An 18,021-nucleotide genomic window follows, 5' to 3' on the forward strand; every position below is an offset into this window, starting at 1 on the left:
AATATCCTTGGCGTACAAAGGGTTAAGCTCTATGGCACGCAGAGAGTTAAATATCTCTGGCGCACAAAGGGTTACACTCTCTATGGTTTGTTCTCAGACACACAGAGAGTTAAATATCTCTGGTGCGCAAAGGGTTACACTCTATGGCACGCAGAGAGTTAAATATCGCTGGGACACAAAGGGTTAAGCTCTATGGCACGCAGAAAGTTAAATACCTCTGGTGCGCAAAGGGTTACACTCTATGGCTAAGTCTATGGCACGCAGAGAGTTAAATATCTCTGGCGCACAAAGGCTGTGGTTTGTTCTCAGACACACAGAGAGTTAAATATCTCTGGTGCGCAAAGGGTTACACTCTATGGCACGCAGAGAGTTAAATATCGCTGGGACACAAAGGGTTAAGCTCTATGGCACGCAGAACGTTAAATACCTCTAGTGCGCAAAGGGTTACACTCTATGGCTAAGTCTATGGCACGCAGAGAGTTAAATATCTCTGACGCACAAAGGCTGTGGTTTGTTCTTGGACACACAGAGAGTTAAATATCTCTGGTGCGCAAAGGGTTACACTCTATGGCACGCAGAGAGTTAACTATCTCTGGGACACAAAGGGTTAAGCTCTATGGCACACAGAAAGTTAAATACCTCTGGTGCGCAAAGGGTTATACTCTATGGCTACGTCTATGGCACACAGAGAGTTAAATGTCTCTGGCACACAGAGAGTTAAAGATCTCTGGCACACAAAGGGTTACTCTCCATGGCCGAGGTCAATGTCCATCTGATGTGTCTTTAATGGCCTCTAATCGCCCCGCAGTCAGCCTCCTCTCTCTAATTGTCATCCTCCCTCCCATCATTGTTGGCTGAGATGTAATGAAGCGCACACAGCCCGCACCCCCCTCCGCCTGTGACGCCGCCAAGTGTTTACAAAGAGTTAAACAGGCGTGAAATGCGGCGGAGGGGGGCGCTGTCCCCATAGTGACTCTGATCTTTAACAGCCCAACTTTTATTAATACTGAGATGAGCGCTGATAAGAGGGGCAGATAAACTGACACAGTCAGATGGCGGCTTTAATTAAAAAGACTTTTACAGAGGAAATGATGGCGGGAGGGGAGGGGGGGCCCCTTCTCCTTTTCTGGAAGGGCCACATCTCAGAGGGTTGCCTGGATATTATCCTTGTCCTCCCCTCCCTCCCCATCTATTCCCCATTCTCTGCCTTCAGCATCTAATAACAATGGTGTTCTAGTCCTATTATTAATAGGAGAGGCAGCCCACCCCATGCGGGTGTCAGAGCTCCTCTCCATGGCTCAGGGTGCCGCATCCCAGCTCCTGCTCAACATGTACCTCACAGGTAGAACATTGGGGGGATAGAATGGGGGGGACCTCAAAAAAGTTTTGGTGGGAGCAACTGCCATTTTTGGACCTGCACCCCCACCTTTCCCCTTGGACCCTTTACTATCTCAGTTTTTTTATCTTCTACACGAGCTTCTCAGAATGTCCAAAGCTCTTCCCATCCTAATCCTTGGATTCTTCTGCATCCCCCAGAAAATTTCATTTGCACTTTTTCTGTCTGACTGGGGCTCTGGTCTGCCTCTGCCCCATCTCCCCTCTTCACTCCCTCATTATCCCCATATTGGTCCTATGACCCCCATTTTTTATTATCCTTGCAGCTGGAGTCTGTCATCTTTCATTTATCTTCCACCAACGAATGACACCCCTTCATCTTCTTCTGGTATGTGTGTCACCCACTCACCCAATGTGTGTCACCCATCAATCTTCTTCTGTTATGTATGTCACCCCTCAATCCTCTTCTGTTATGTGTGTCACCCCCTCATCCAATGTGTGTCACCCATCAATATTCTGTTATGTGTGTCACCCCCTCATCTAATGTGTGTCACCTATCATTATTCTGTTATGTGTGTCACCCCCTCATCCGATGTGAGTCACCCATCAATATTCTGTTATGTGTGTCACCCCCTCATCCAATGTGTGTCACCCCCTCATCCAATGTGTGTCACCCCTTCATCCAATGTGTGTCACCCCCTCATCCAATGTGTGTCACCCCCTCATCCAGTGTGTGTCACCCATCAATATTCTGTTATGTGTGTCACCCCCTCATCCAATGTGTGTCACCCCCTAATCCAACGTGTGTCACCCCCTTATCCAATGTGTGTCACCCATCAATATCCTGTTATGTGTGTCACCCCCTCATCCGATGTGTGTCACCCATCAATATCCTGTTATGTGTGTCACCCCCTCATCCAATGTTTGTCACCCATCAATATTCTGTTATGTGTGTTACCCCCTCATCCAGTGTGTGTCACCCCCCTCATCCAATGTGTGTCACCCCCTCATCCAATGTGTGTCACCCATCAATATTCTGTTATGTGCATCATCCCCTCATTCAGTGTAAGTTATTGTGTGTGTCACCCCTCACCCAGTGTGTGTCACCCCTCAATTCTCTTCTAGTATGTGTGTCACCCCTCATCCTATGCGTATGTCACCCTAACTCCAGTTCTGATGTGTCACCCCCTCACCTAATGTATGTCACCCTCAATCCAGTTCTGATTTGTCATATATCACCCAACCTGTGTCACCCATCAATCCTCTTCTGGTATATGTGTCACCCCTCAATACTGTTCTGGTGTATCAACTTTCATCCAATGTGTGTCACCCTCAATCCTATTCTGATGTGTCACCCCTCAACCAATGTGTGTCATTCATCAATCTTCTGGTATGTGTGTCACCCCTCATCCAATGTATGTCACCCTCAATCCTGTTCTGATATGTGTCACCCCTCACCCAATGTGTGTCACACGTCAATTCTCTTCTGTGATGTGTGTCACCCCTCATTCAGTGTAAGTTATTGTATATGTCACCCCTCACCCAGTGTGTGGCAACCCTTGCCCGATACATATCACTCCTCAATCCTACTCTGGCATGTGTCACCCCTCAGTGTTTGTCACCCCTCAGTTCTGTTCTTGTATGTGTCACCCCTCAATCCTGTTCTGGTGTGTCACCGCTCTATTCTGTTCTGGTAAGTATGTCACATTCTATTTTGTTTTGATATGTCTCATCCCCCATCTAGCATTTGTCACCCCTCTGTCTTGTAATTGTGTCACCCTCACCAAATTTGTGTCACCCCTCTTTTTTATCCTGGCATGTTTTTCACCCCCTCAGCCATTGTGTGCGAATTCTCTGCCCTGTTCTGGTATGTGTCACCCCTCACCCAGTGTATGTCACCCCTTTATCCTGTTCTGGTTTGTGTGTCCTTATAGTCCCCGTGACACTCCAGTCTTTTTCTGTCACCCCTTAACTATTCATGTCTTCGCCTAATTCCACCTGTAAATGTCATATCATTACTATTTTTATCCGGACCCCCATATTATACTCTTCTCCCCAAATCTAATGAACTCTTATTCCTATTTGCAGCCTCACGTATTCTATCCCTATTTCTGTGCCCCCTCTATCCTTCCAATTTTATTCAGGGTGACCCCAAATATCATATTCTTGCGAGTTTTCCTCTGTTCTGCTACGCAAATGTCACCTAGTCATCCTCTATAGGTATCCCCCCAGTATAATCATCATCTATGGGTGTCCCCCCAGTATAATCATCCTCTATGGTTATCCCCCAGTACAGTCATCCTCTATGAGTGCCCCCCAACATAGTCAGTCTCTATGAGTGGCCCAACAGTATAGTCATCCTCTATGGGTGTCCCCCAGTATAGCCATCTTCTATGGGTGCCCCCCCAGTATAGTGATCCTCTATGAGTGTCCCCCAAATATGGTTATCCTCTATGGGTGCCCCCACCCAGTATAGTCACCCTCTATGAGTGTCCCCCCAGTATAGTCATCCTGTATGAGTGTCCCCCCAGTACAGTCAATCTATATGAGTCCCCCAGTATAGTCATCTTCTATGGGTGCCCCCCCTATAGTCATCCTCTATGGGTGTCCCCCCAATATAGTCATCCTCTATGGGTGTCCACCCAATATAGTCATCCTCTAAGAGTGTCCCCCCAAATAGTCATCCTCTATGAGTGTCCCCCCAGCATAGTCATCCTCTATGAGTGTCCCCCCAGAATAGTCACCCTCTATGGGTGTCCCCCCACCCCCCAGTATAGTCATCCTCTATGGGTGTCCCTCTCGTCTGTCCTCGGGCTCCTCTCCGCCGTCTTATAACTCCCCAGAAATCGGATTTCCTTTTTCCTGGACGCGTTTCCTGCCGTCTCTCCTTACACTGACTGGAAGCCGGGGATCAGCCTGTCCAGCCCCCCAAAACTACAGAGCTCCTTTTACTACACATTATCTGAATCCTGGGAACCATCTTGATTTTATCCCCCCAAACTACTAGAGCCCCCCCCCCCATACCACAACGACTGATTGGGATTCTAACCCCCCTCCCCTAGAAATACAACAATGCACCAAGACTGATATTTGGGATATGACTGATTTCTGTCCCCCAAAACCGTAATCACTAAGAACCCAGCTTTTTCCGGCTCCCCAAAACTGCTAACCCCCTCATGGAATACAATAGTTGCGAACCCTGCAGGGAACAGCCTGATTTTCAAAGCACCCCAAGTTCCCCCCAAACCAAACTGATATTTCGGGAGCTTTTTGCCTCCACACCACTAATTGCAGAGGATCCCCTGAGCACACAGACTGAGATTTAGGAAGCAGACTGCCCCTGACACCCCAAATAACAGACTCAGGGCATGTTGACCGACTTCTGTTCTGGGGAACAGCCTAACCTTTCACCCCAAAATACAGATTATTCCCAAAGCACATCAACGGACACTCCGATCATCTGCCCATACCTGCTGTCTGAGATCCGGGGAGCTGCCTGCCCCTGCACCCCAAACTACAGAGTATCTCCTGAGCACACTGAGATCTGGGGAGCTACCTGCCCCTGAACCCCAAACTACAGAGTATCTCCTGAGCACACTGAGATCCGGGGAGCTGCCTGCCCCTGCACCCCAAACTACAGAGTATCTCCTGAGCACACTGAGATCTTGGGAGCTGACTGCCCCTGCACCCCAAACTACAGAGTATCTCCTGAGCACACACAGATCTGGGGAGCCGCCTGCCCCTGTACCCCCAAATTACAGCGTATCCTTTGAGCACACTGAGATCCGGGGAGCTGCCTGCCCCTACACCCCTAAACTATAGAGAGTACCCTCTTGAGTACACTGAGATTCAGGGAGACGCCTGATCTTACACCCCGAACTGCAGGATATCTTCCGAGCACACTGATAAAGATCCGGAGAGCTGCCTGCCCCTGCACCCCAAAATACAAAGATTGTAAAACTCAGGGGTTCACTGGACAGAGTGGCTGCGATGGAAGAATCTTTATTTCTTTATTGTTATATTCGTTCTCCTTTCCATTGTATGTGTTTTAGTTAAATATATTTGTATTGTGTTTGTTGTATTGATTGCTAATACATTATATACCGATACACCAACCATCCTGCAGAGTACTTCATTCTACATACATTGGCTGCTTGCAGATATCTGAAAGATGGAATTCTGGAAACGTTTTATTACATGTTGGTTGTTACTTTATCTCAGATCCGGTGGGAGAAACTTTCCTGAAGGAGAAGACCCCAAACTGGAGACCCTTCTCAGCCGGCGTGCAGAAAGGTGAGCAACCCCCAACCCCCCCCCATGTACTGTCCGATCCGTCCTCCGCCTGCCATTGGATAGGAACAATAATATTATTATTTGATCTTTTTAATCATATTAGTTTTATATTGAGATTCTGGTACACAGTTCGTCACAAATATCCAGGGTATCTAAACAGAAGTATTTACCGCACCATAGAGAAATACAAGTAAGCCAAACATTTTTGAATATGATTTATTAAAAATGTATATATATATATATATATATATATATATATATATATATATATATATATACACTGCATATTTTTACATTTTGGATTTACTACAGGTTATAATAAGCCAAATAATTTTTAATTTAGATTTATTAACTAATAAATTATCTATCTATTGTTCTATCTATACTAACTATACAGTATATATATATATATATATATATATATATATATATATATATATGTATATATATATATATATATATATATATATATATATATATATATATATAGATATAGATATAGATATCTATATATATATATAGATATATATCTATTTATCTATACACACACACTATATATTTTATCCATTTTGGATTTACAACAGGTTATACTATGCCACAAAAAAATCTTTCTATCTATCTATCATATAGCTATTTCATTTTGCAGTAGCTATAAGTTGCAAGGTGTATTCCTTGATTTCTAATTTTTCATTTTGAATTTACTACGGGTTATAGTAAGCCAAGTTATTTTTAATCTGATTTATTACCAAAATAAGGATATATATATATATATATATATATATATATATATATATATATATATATATATATATATAGTATATTTTTACATTTTGGATTTGCTACAGGTTATAGCAAGCCAAATAGTTTTTAATTCTATCTATCTATCTATCTATCTATCTATCTATCTATCTATCTATCTATCTATCTATCTATCTATCTATCTATCTATCTATCTATCTATCTATCTATCTATCTATCTATCTATCTATCTATCTATCTACATTTACGTAAAATAACGCAATAGCCCCATAGAATATAAGTGGTCGGGAGGTCAGGTCAGCCAGTCGGGTCGCTGTCCGTGGTGCTGAAGCACAATATAGCAGTGACTGCGGTGCTGAGTCTATTTCTACAAAGGATTACCTGTTACATTGTGACAATATGTCTATCTGTATCCCATAAGGAACTTTGTTTATTGTGTACTAAAAATGCCTCGAACGACCTTTATTAGCCATGTTCTCTATAATTTGGAGATTCTAAATAATATTTATGAAAGGGGCTCTTTCACCTGATTGTGAACCAGGAGCCATTAATTGATAAGACCCTCATTAGGTAAAGTAGCATTTTTTTTTTTACTTTTTTTTTTTCTGGTCGCCAGCGGCTAGATTAGTTTTATTGCTCTATAATACATTTATTGTGCCCTGCCATCTGCAATAATTACCTGTAGTATCCAGGCAAATTGCAGTGAGAGGGCAAACTCCGAACCAGCTTCTAGGCAGCCAGTAGATTGATAAATAAAAGGCTTAAACCTGTTGAATTTACACTGCAGATTACTTGGCAACTGCAGCAAACATGTTAGTGTTTTTGCATTACCTGTCTGCTCTGCAAAGCTGTGATCTGAGCTCAGAAGTAACACTCATCCCATCTGCCAAGTGCACTAAGCTTTCTCCCTGTCTATACTGGTTACCAGCACTATGAGCTGATAATTATTATTATTTTATTGCTGTTTGTAACTAGCTGAATGAAGATGTAAAAAAAATATAATAATAATATAATAATAATAGTATATAATACAATTATAATATAACAATATCTTATAAAATATTAATAACAATAACAATTATTATTATTATTATTATTATTATTATTATTATTATTATTATTACTATAATTATACATTTTAAATTATCTTTGTTATCAATATGATTTATTTTTATAAGCATAATGGTTGACATTTGTAATAAAGGAGGGGAGACCTGGCTAAACCCAACAAAAATCTGTATCCCATATTGACCACTACAATACAAGGATCCCTCCACCCTTAATCAAAAAGCAATGCATGTGCATACTCCTATAACCTAGACTATAACCAAATGGTCAGGATTATTATATAGCATTTATTACATGCAGGATCAAAACGTTATAAAATCTTGCTTTGAAATGTAACATGTTTCCCAAATGTCCCTTACAATCCATATACTGTATATAGTCTTAATATGGGTCGCTGTGTATAAATAGCTTGTATGTAGACATCAATTATCAGTGTACCAGCTTATATACAATGTATCCTCTTGAAATCATTGTTGATATACAATATGTTAGTAATCATGCTTTGTAACTCATGAATCCCTTTGCTGTGTAATTGATCTCTACAATCCAAAAATAAAAGAAAACATGCCCTGTAGATATAAACCTCATGGGATCTCTTTTTACAAACCCCCTGCTGCTCTCTCTTTCTTTTATAGCATGTTTTTAATTATAAATGTATGGTCATAGTCTATGTGGTAGGAGTATGCACACAATTCAGATTTAGGATGGAGGGATCTTTGGAATGTAGAGACCAATTTGTATTTGTTGGATGTTTGAATAGTATTTAACTACGGTCTGTAATTCCATATTCCACCTTTATCTGAATTATATATTATATATATATATATATATATATATATATATATATATATACTGTAAATATATAGGAAAAATGAGAACAGGATCTCCAAATCTTGCAATAAAGTCTTTTTACTTCAAATGTACATTTTCAAACAAAAATTTGTGCTTAGCATATCCTTGCTCTTTATCAAGAGCAATGATAAAACTGCACAGTCACGCTAATTTTTGTATGAAGATGTACATTTGAAGTATAAAAGACTTTATTGCAAGATTTTGAGATCATGTTCTCATTTTTCTTGGATGTTTGTTTTCGTGGAACAATGGGAGCCCACCATTAATGAGATCTCCAGCAACGACAGTTTACACTTACAGATGGGGAAGGGGGGGCTTTAAAAAAAAAAAAAACAACAAGTGGTTGAGCCACAATTTTACCACCCCCTGACCATCCCTCTTAAGGTGCAAAAGCAGCCAGATGGGGTTGTGATGGGGTTGTGAAGCTTTGGTTTACGGTGCAGCAAGAATTATACCCCCTGTAAGTACCCAGGTCAACAGTGCCATGCTGCAACCACCCTTTTAGGGGTAAAAACAGGCGGTAAGGCAGTTCAATAATTCCTTCAAGCCACCTGTCAAACACTCTCTGCAAAGCAATCCACTGCAGATCACTCTTTAGAGTGCAATGCAGTGTAAACAAGCCCTTAAAGTGTAAGTAAAGGCATTTTTTTTCTTGGGATAAAATGTGGACAGTTTAGATTGTCTGTCAGGTTTATTTTGCTGTTTGTGTCCCCACTGGGGAGATTCACCCTCTGTATTTGTTCTGGTTATCATTGTCACTGAGACAGAAAGGGAGGGGAAATCCAAAATGTTAAAATTGTCACCAGAGCAAGAGGTGAGAAAAAATTAGTTGGGACTCAACTGTCTTAAGGGCCGTACACACGCGCTGAATAACAGGTGGCATCTGTCGATTCAATAGACACCGGCCGACATTTGGCCTGTGTGTGCGGCAGCCGGTCCGACAGAGGCCTATCAAAGAGGCATGACCGAAAAAAAAGTGTGCTCATCAGCCATTGGCTGACAGCACTGACCGTTGTGTTCTGGGGTGGGGGGATCCCACCACTGTCAGAACACAATAGCTTAGCGGGGGAGATCACTGTACTAACATCCCAAGCTCTTCAGTTTTTTTTTTTTCGTTCAGCACGCTGGGTTGAACGAAAAAAAAAAAAAACAAATAGTGTGTACCAGGCTTTAGAAGAAAAAAAAATCCACTTTGGGAAGATTTCCTCCTGTTTTATGTTGTGTCTCTGGGACAGGAAATGAAAGGGAATCTGCTCAGCAGAATTGAAAGCCCTCAAATATTAAAAAAAAGTCTTGGCTTTAGGTTTCTGCCTTTTTCCATACTAGGAGGCCAGGGATGCTGTGTACAGCCTGCCATACAAGTGAATGTATGTAGCACATGCGACTACCTGACCTAGACAATATATTTTTAAGGCACTTCTATCATATTTCTAGGAAATACAAAAAAAAAAAAATATTTGGATAAAATGCAACTTTACCATAAGCAAATTGTAATGTTTGAAGTGAACATGAGGGTTACATAAAACATCAGTCAATGCTTTAATATGGAAGTGTTTTCTTTAATTAATCACTTAATTAGGCTATAAATTACAGTTGCAGTTTTACAGGGGCATTTTGTATGTGTAATTTCATATATTTTTGAAAATAGTCTCCCAATTTGCAGTGTGTTGTGAAATTTCTCAGGTATTCTAAAATATACAGGTAAATAAGCATATAGCAATATATTTATGCAGATTTTAATATTTATACTTTTATACTAACTGTCAGGATAAGTTGGGTTCTAAAGGGATGTAAAGTCAGCAGTCCCAAACCCATAATAGAGCTCAACATTTAAGCTCTGACTTGCCCAACAGATATAAAGATTTTTAGGGTTCTGTAGGTTACTAGAAAGCAAAAGCAAAAACATACAGTCATTTAAAATAAATCCAGTTTATCATATCCAACTAAATTACATTGACAATTGAACAGTATAAAGAGATGGCTATGCAGGAATAGGCATTACAGTGAAAAATGTAAAAATGTCTCTCATTATGACATTCAAGAGTGGTCACATATCCACTAAAATCAGGTGATTTAACACATCCAAACATTGCAATCTACTCTTTTTCTTTTTTAATTAGAGAGTGTTGAGATTTTTCAGTGTATCTAGTTTATTTTTTTAAAGTTATCTTTGCATTTGTGTATTTTTCCTTTTTGATATCTGATTTATTTGTGCACTTTTAATTTTAATTTTTTCTTCTTTTTGTAAAATCAAAAAACAAAACATAAAATGAGGGGAAGCTAATGAGAGCAGTTTGGTACAAAAACAAGTCCAAAAGACCTGAATGGAGCTTCCGTAACTCTCAGGAAACATATAGAAAGTCTAAAACCCCACAAAAAATCCCTAATTTCTCCTTTCCCATTGACATCAAAACATTCACCAAATTGGCAAAAATTCACAGAAATGTCCTGATTCTCAATTAAATTTCAGGGAAATTTTATATATACCTAATGACAAGTCCTACCATGGATCGGAAGGGTTTTTTTTTTTTTTATCAGAGGGGCTTATTTATTAAACTATGGGAATCCATACACTCCAATATTCACCAGTATCATTTGCCATTTTAAACAGAGAGAGTAGGATGTAAATAGATGTTCAAATGATGAAGTGCAGTGAATGTACACTAACATTTTAGGGTGTGTCTGTAGATGGTTCTGATTTAGTGCACTCTGATTTTCTCTCCTTGGAATCAGTCTTTAATCCCTTTTATTTAAATATAGGTAATTAGAGCACTTTCATCCTCAGAAATATGTACCATACAATTTGTGATTTACAGATTTAGTAAACAAAATATTAATTTAAATTATGTTTGGTAAATTCATATGTTTAGTGAATATACCACTTGATCGCCTACTTGATATTTGTCATACAGTATATGCAGTATATCTTTATGTATATCTTGAGAAAGATGAACTGATTGAAACATTGACAATAAAATGCAGTTGTTTTGATTTATTTCTGCTGCAAGACTCTTGCGTGCCTCTATACCTGTTTAGAATGCACAAATATATACAAGCGAGAACACCCCTCACACGTAAATATTTTATTCTATCTTTTCATGTGACAACACTGAAGAAATGACACTTCGCTACAATGTAAAGTAGTGAGCGTACAGCTTGTGTAACAGTGTAAATTTGCTGTCCCCTCAAAATAACTCAACACACGGCCATTAATGTCTAAACCGCTGGCAACAAAAGTGAGTATACCTCTAAGTGAAAATGTCCAAATTGGACCCAAAGTGTCAATATTTTGTGTGGTCACCATTATTTTCCAGCACTGCCTTAACCCTCTTGGGCATGGAGTTCACCAGAGCTTCACAGGTTGTCACTGGAGTCCTCTTCCACTCCTCCATGACGACATCACGGAGCTGGTGGATGTTAGAGACCTTGCGCTCCTCCACCTTCCATTTGAGGATGCCCCACAGATGCTCAACAGGGTTTAGGTCTGGAGACATGCTTGGCCAGTCCATCACCTTTACCCTCAGCTTCTTTAGCAAAACAGTGGTTGTCTTGGAGGTGTGTTTGGGATCGTTATCATGTTGGAATACTGCCCTGCTGCCCAGTCTCCGAAGGGAGGGGATCATCCTCTGCTTCAGTATGTCACAGTACATGTTGGCATTCATGGTTCCCTCAATGAACTGTAGCTCCCCAGTGCCGGCAGCACTCATGCACCCCCAGACCATGACATTCCCACCACCATGCTTGATTGTATGCAAGACACGCTTGTCTTTGTTCTCCCCACCTGGTTGCCGCCACACACAATTGACACCATGTGAACCAAAGTTTATCTTGGTCTCATCGGACCACAGGGCATGGTTCCAGTAATCCATGTCCTTAGTCTGCTTGTCTTCAGCAAACTATTTGGAGGCTTTCTTGTGGATCATCTTTAGAAGAGCCTTCCTTCTGGGACAACAGCCATGCAGACCAATTTGATGCAGTGTGCAGCGTCTGAGGACTGACAGGCTGACCTCCAACCCCTTCAACCTCTGCAGCAATGCTGGCAGCACTCATACGTCTATTTCCCAAAGACAACCTCTGGATATGACGTTGAGCATGTGCACTCAACTTCTTTGGTCGACCATGGCAAGGCCTGTTCTGAGTGGAACCTGTCCTGTTAAACCACTGTATGGTCTTGGCCACCTGCTGCAGCTCAGTTTCAGTGTCTTGGCAATCTTCTTATAGCCTAGGCCATCTTTATGTAGAGCAACAATTCTTTTTTTTTAGATCCCCTGAGAGTTCTTTGCCATGAGGTGCCATGTTGAACTTCCATTGACCAGTATGAGAGAGTGAGAGCGATAACACCAAATTTAACACACCTGCTCCCTATTTACACCTGAGACCTTTTAACACTGAGTCACATGACCCTGGGGAGAGAAAATGGCTAATTGGGCCCAATTTGGACATTTTCACTTAGGGGTGTACTCACTTTTGTTGCCAGCGGTTTAGACATTAATGGCTGTGTGTTGAGTTATTTTGAGGGGACAGCAAATTTACACTGTTATACAAGCTGTACACTCAATACTTTACATTGGAGCAAAGTGTCATTTCTTCAGTGTTGTCACATGGAAAGGTATAATAAAATATTTACAATGTGAGGGGTGTACTCACTTTTGTGTGATACTGTAATATGATCTATATATCTATATATATATATATATATATATATATATATATATATACATGTATATATATATATATATATATATATACATATATACATATATATATATATATATATATATATATATATATATATATATATATATATATAGATGTATATATGAAAGTACATAATTATTATATAATTATATACTTATTATATATTATATAATAGGGATTATATTGTGCTTTTGTGTTTTACAATTAATTGGAATAAAATAAATTTAAATATTGTATAAAAAAACACCATTTTATTCTACAGGGTTTTTACCACGTTTTCATGTAAAAAAAAAAAAAAGAATTTTGGTATATATGGCTCCATGCACACTGTAAAAAATGTTTTGTGTTCTGCCTGTAGAAGCAGCTCAATGTTAACCTATGTGTCCATGTACATTAGGACGTTTACAGGCATATTTTGAGATCAACGTTTAAAAAAAAAAAACCCTTCTTATTCGCATTTCTGATTGGAGCTCGCTGGCAGAAAAAACGTAAAACTCTTCTAAACTCGTCTAAACTTTGTACAAGAAATGCTCTGACAGCAAAAGGATTAAAGCACATAGCAAAAATTATAAAATCTGAAATCTCCCGATTTTAACTGGAATTTAAAAAATATGGATACTCAGTTTCACCACCGGGGATAGGAAGGGTTAGTTACTACGAAGAGGCTCATTTATTACATTTTGGTGAGCCCAGACACCCCAAACATTCGCCAGCATCATTCACTTATTGGGATTCACCAAAAAGACAAAAGATGTGGAAATCTCTAGATTTTGCCCAAAATTTGGGGGGAAATAACAAACTCTAATTTTTGTAAATGTTTGTAAAAAAATTTTTCATAGCTTATTTGCTTAAAGACTATATAAACCCAACATTTCATATTCCTGATATACACACACACAAATGTTTTGCCTATCATTCCTATTTTAAAATGGTTGTTTTACAAGGTAAGGATTTACATACACTTTAACCACTTACAGACCAATTTCTTCATCAGTTTAGGCCGATATATATACTTTTACATATTTTTTGTAAAAAAAAAAAAAATCTGCGATTTTTTAGTGCGACTGCGACATTGCAGAGGACAGATCGGACACTTTTGACACTTTTTTGGGACCATTGACATTTATACAGGGATCAGTGCTTTAAAAATGCACTGATTACTGTGTAAATGTCAGTGGCAGGGAAGGGGTTAACACTAGGGGGCGATCAAGGGGTCAAATGTGTTCCCTCGTGTGTGTTTCTAACTGTGGGGGGAGTGTACTGACTGGAGGAGGAGACATATCGCTGTTCCTAATCACTAGGAAAAGCAGATCTGTCTCTCCTCACCAGTCAGAACGGGCATCTGTCTATTTACATACACAGATCCCCATTCTGGCTCTTGTGTCCGTGATTGCTGGTGGCCGGCGGACATCGCGACCAGCAGCCACGCGCATTGGGTTCCCCGCAGTGCAGCACGCGTGCCTGCTGTCGCCCTTAAACGTACACCTACGGCGATTTGCGGGAATGAGCCGACCTGCCGCAGTATAATGACAGCCCCTGGTTGGCAAGTGGTAAAGAGGAACTGCAGTCTGCTCACATAATTTGTAGTAAAAACATCTTTGCCATTCTGAAGCTTCCCTCCAACCACTTTGCATATTATTTTATATATACTGTGATTCTGTACTTGCCAAATATGCTGCAGAAATCTCCCTCCACTGAGTCTGGCTGCAACCATTTTAACTGTGGGCAGCTGTAGCTGCTGCCTGTTCACTTCCTGGATTTACACAGACACACACAGAGGAACACCTCCAGCTCTGCAGCCCTGCAGCTTTCATTGGCCCTCTTATGACGAATCCCCCTCCCTTCCTCACAAACTCTCACGAGAGTGAGTGAGAGAGAGAGAGAGAGAGAGAGAGAGAGAGAGAGAGAGAGAGCTGTGCATGATGCCATAAACCTAGGCTAATAACCAGACAAGAAACAGGAAGTGGGCTTTATAAGGTATTTACTGGCAGAAAAAAACATGTTTTTTTGCTATCCAAAGTTAAAACAACAAGGGCAGAAGATTTAATGGATGGAAAGTTGAAAAAATGAAGGTCCGCTTTAAGCTGCCCAATACACTAATCTTATAGTTGGGTCTCATCTAGACAGCTGCCATACCTAACCTTGAATGACATTTGTGACCTTTATTAAACCACCTTCTACATAGCAGTAATCATATTTTCTGTCTCATAGGGAGCGGGCAGATACAGTTGTGGCAGTTCCTCTTAGAGCTTCTGTCTGATCACTCCAATGCCAACTGCATTGCCTGGGAGGGCACCAACGGAGAGTTCAAGCTGACTGATCCCGATGAGGTTGCCAGACGTTGGGGGGAGCGGAAGAGCAAACCCAACATGAATTATGACAAGCTCAGCCGCGCCCTGCGCTATTACTACGACAAGAACATCATGGCCAAAGTACATGGAAAGAGATACGCCTACAAGTTCGATTTCCACGGCCTGGCACAAGTGTGCCAATCTACACCCACCACCGAACAGTCGCTTTACAAATTCCAAAGCAACCTACCACACTTACCTTTCCCTGGCCTCTCGAAACTTAACCTGATGACCTCCGGCGTCTCTCCAGCCAGCTTCTCTTACTGGCCGAGCACCCCCTCGGCCCTGTATCCGGGGCACAGCCTCCAGGCCCCTCCGGGGGGGTTTGGTTCTGTGTCCACCCCACATCTTGGCTCGGTCAACAGCGTGGGCAACATGAGCGCCCATTACCATTAACCGGACCAGTACGGACTGGGAGTTTACGGTGTCACAGTCGCATTGCATTAATTCAGAATAATAAATGATGACATCAAAGTGTATTTGGTAACTGTTCCAAAGCACAATGAAGCACATGTATTAGGCAGAGATTGGCCATGTATATGTATTAACATATTGGGAATTTTTTTAATGCATGTGAAAGAAGATCATGAAAATAATCTGATCAATATTTGTTCAATATTTGTTCCTGGTATAGTTTGTAACCATATATGTACCTGAAGGGCAGCCATAGTCACTCGTTATATATTCACAGTCTGTGTTTCCTGCTTAATAGTGCTGTACAATGGTTGTGCCCTGTCGTTCTTCTCTTCAAACATGTTGGTCTATTTAAATAAATTCCAACGCAGGGCTTTTGTTCCCTCCCTAAATTACCCCTCCCCCCATTCAGAGGCATGTACTATACGTTATGCTTTTTTTTTTTAAACTTAGCTTTTCCAAAGTCTACAGGCTGGTCAAGTGACTCTCTGGTCTTTCTCTTTGGTTTTCATGTGGTGGTAGGTGGTTCTTCGTGATGCAAGCAGCGGCACTGACGTTGTCACTGATCTCTTCATCATTACACAGTATGTGAACTGTCATAGTGCATGGCGTCAGAGGGTGGACCCATGACAACTTGCATTCACAGTAGAGTCCTTGGTCCTGCCAGTTGAGTGATGCTGGGTGTTATCTTGTGCTGAACATAGTGCCTGATTACCAAATAGGCAGAGTAGGCAAGAGGCTTATAGGCCATTTAAGGGCCCTGTGTCAATGGTTCAGAATAATATTGATTAGATCTTGAAAGAAAATTACAATGAAGCTTTCTTAAATAGGTTACAAAAGATAGAAAAAAATGAATCAACTAAAAAAAACAAAAACTTTACATTAAAGGCTCTATAGAGAAAATACTGTGTTATTGGTTGAACTAGATGGACTTGTATCTTTTTTCAACCAGACTAATTATGTAACTATGAAACTATGTAATGTACCCAAAAAACAATGTAAAGTACATAAACCAGAGACAATATTAGATAATAATAGTTTGCCTTGTAAAAGCTCATCTACTTTCAGCTGTCAGTTTGGTGCAACCTACGTCCATGCAATGTACAGCAGTGATGGTCATCTCCATCTGGCGGTCGACATCCATGCTACTTAGTTCAATGTTATCCCACTAGAACAGGCAAATGTGAAACCTCCAGAAACCTGTGATGGGGGCCCCGAAGTTTTGACTGCCTAGGGGCCTCCACAGAGTTTAATCCGACATGGCTGAAGAACAGGTACTACCTGAGACAGCTCCACTTTGAAGGTGAGTATTGAGTAGCCGCTTGTTTTAAGAACTGGATGGGGCTCCATGTTTTAAATTACCATTTTCCTGTAAGTGATATTTTTTTTATTTTATTTTTTTTTTTATTAATCTTTTGTTCAAATATTTTATTAAAAGTATAACAACTGACATGTCAAGGTACATAAAAAGTGGTACTGAATTCTAGAATATAAAGCATTAAGTAACATATCAAATATGAGAAACAATGGGGAGATGTTTCAGATGTACCAATGTGTGACAGAGAGAGTTCCAAGACAGTGGGCGTCAAGTAGTGCCATGCAGCAGCCCTGGTAGGGATGGTAAACCCTATGTGGTTTAAAATAAGTGAAAGTTGGGCTGTAGAAGTATTTTCAGACCAGGGGAGAAGGGGTAGGGGGGAATTAGGGTAAATGGGCATCTCAACTGGAATGCCTGTAGGTTACAAATTCAGAAGGTGGGGGGATGAGCGGAAGAGAGGAGGTGTGTGTGTGTGTGTGGGGGGGGGGGGGGGGTGACAAGAGGAATTGGGGTCCCTTGAGAGGTCCCAGGCCAATAGGGGCCTATAGCACTTATAGATCTCGGTAATAGGAGTGAGTCGTGAAAGTTATGAGGAAGAAAGTGGGTGATCCAAGGTCTCCATAGTCTTTCGTGAGAGGGGACTTTGTCTAGAAAGACCGTCTCGATCTTGGCATGAACCATTGCCTGAGTGATTCTGTGCTTCATTGCTAAGGTTGATAGAGTAGGGGATATCCAAGATTTTGCAATAGTCTGCCTACCTCCCAACTTTTTGAGATGGGAATGAGGGACATTCATCAGCAAAAGTATGCAGGCATAAGAGAATTGTACAAAAAAACATGATTGGTTAAACCCACAAGTGCTTTTTTTACCACTACTATTCCTTTAAACTGGCTTTTGGAATTTACAAATGCAGCAATTTAGAAATTGGATGAA

General features: G+C 40.7%; 1 protein-coding gene across 1 annotated transcript; it reads left to right on the top strand.

Annotated features, from left to right (window-relative positions):
- The first annotated feature begins 1,250 nt into the window (after nucleotides 1-1,250).
- On the top strand, nucleotides 1,251-17,523 carry FEV (FEV transcription factor, ETS family member). The gene is made up of 3 exons (XM_073634991.1): nucleotides 1,251-1,342; nucleotides 5,557-5,628; nucleotides 15,217-17,523. Exons 1-3 carry the CDS (start codon nucleotides 1,270-1,272, stop codon nucleotides 15,750-15,752), a joined length of 681 nt encoding a protein of 226 aa, XP_073491092.1. The 5' UTR covers nucleotides 1,251-1,269; the 3' UTR covers nucleotides 15,753-17,523.
- Nucleotides 17,524-18,021: the final 498 nt, after the last annotated feature.

This window comes from Aquarana catesbeiana, linkage group LG06, assembly GCF_042186555.1.
Source record: "Aquarana catesbeiana isolate 2022-GZ linkage group LG06, ASM4218655v1, whole genome shotgun sequence".
Lineage (NCBI taxonomy): Eukaryota > Metazoa > Chordata > Amphibia > Anura > Ranidae > Aquarana > Aquarana catesbeiana.

Excerpts from the sequence above, each read along its gene's own strand:
- FEV (XM_073634991.1), top strand. The coding sequence starts at position 1,270 with ATGCGGGTGTCAGAGCTCCTCTCCATGGCTCAGGGTGCCGCATCCCAG. Across the intron at positions 1,343-5,556 it reads GCTCAACATGTACCTCACAG|ATCCGGTGGGAGAAACTTTC; the intron begins GTAGAACATTGG and ends ACTTTATCTCAG. Across the intron at positions 5,629-15,216 it reads CTCAGCCGGCGTGCAGAAAG|GGAGCGGGCAGATACAGTTG; the intron begins GTGAGCAACCCC and ends TCTGTCTCATAG.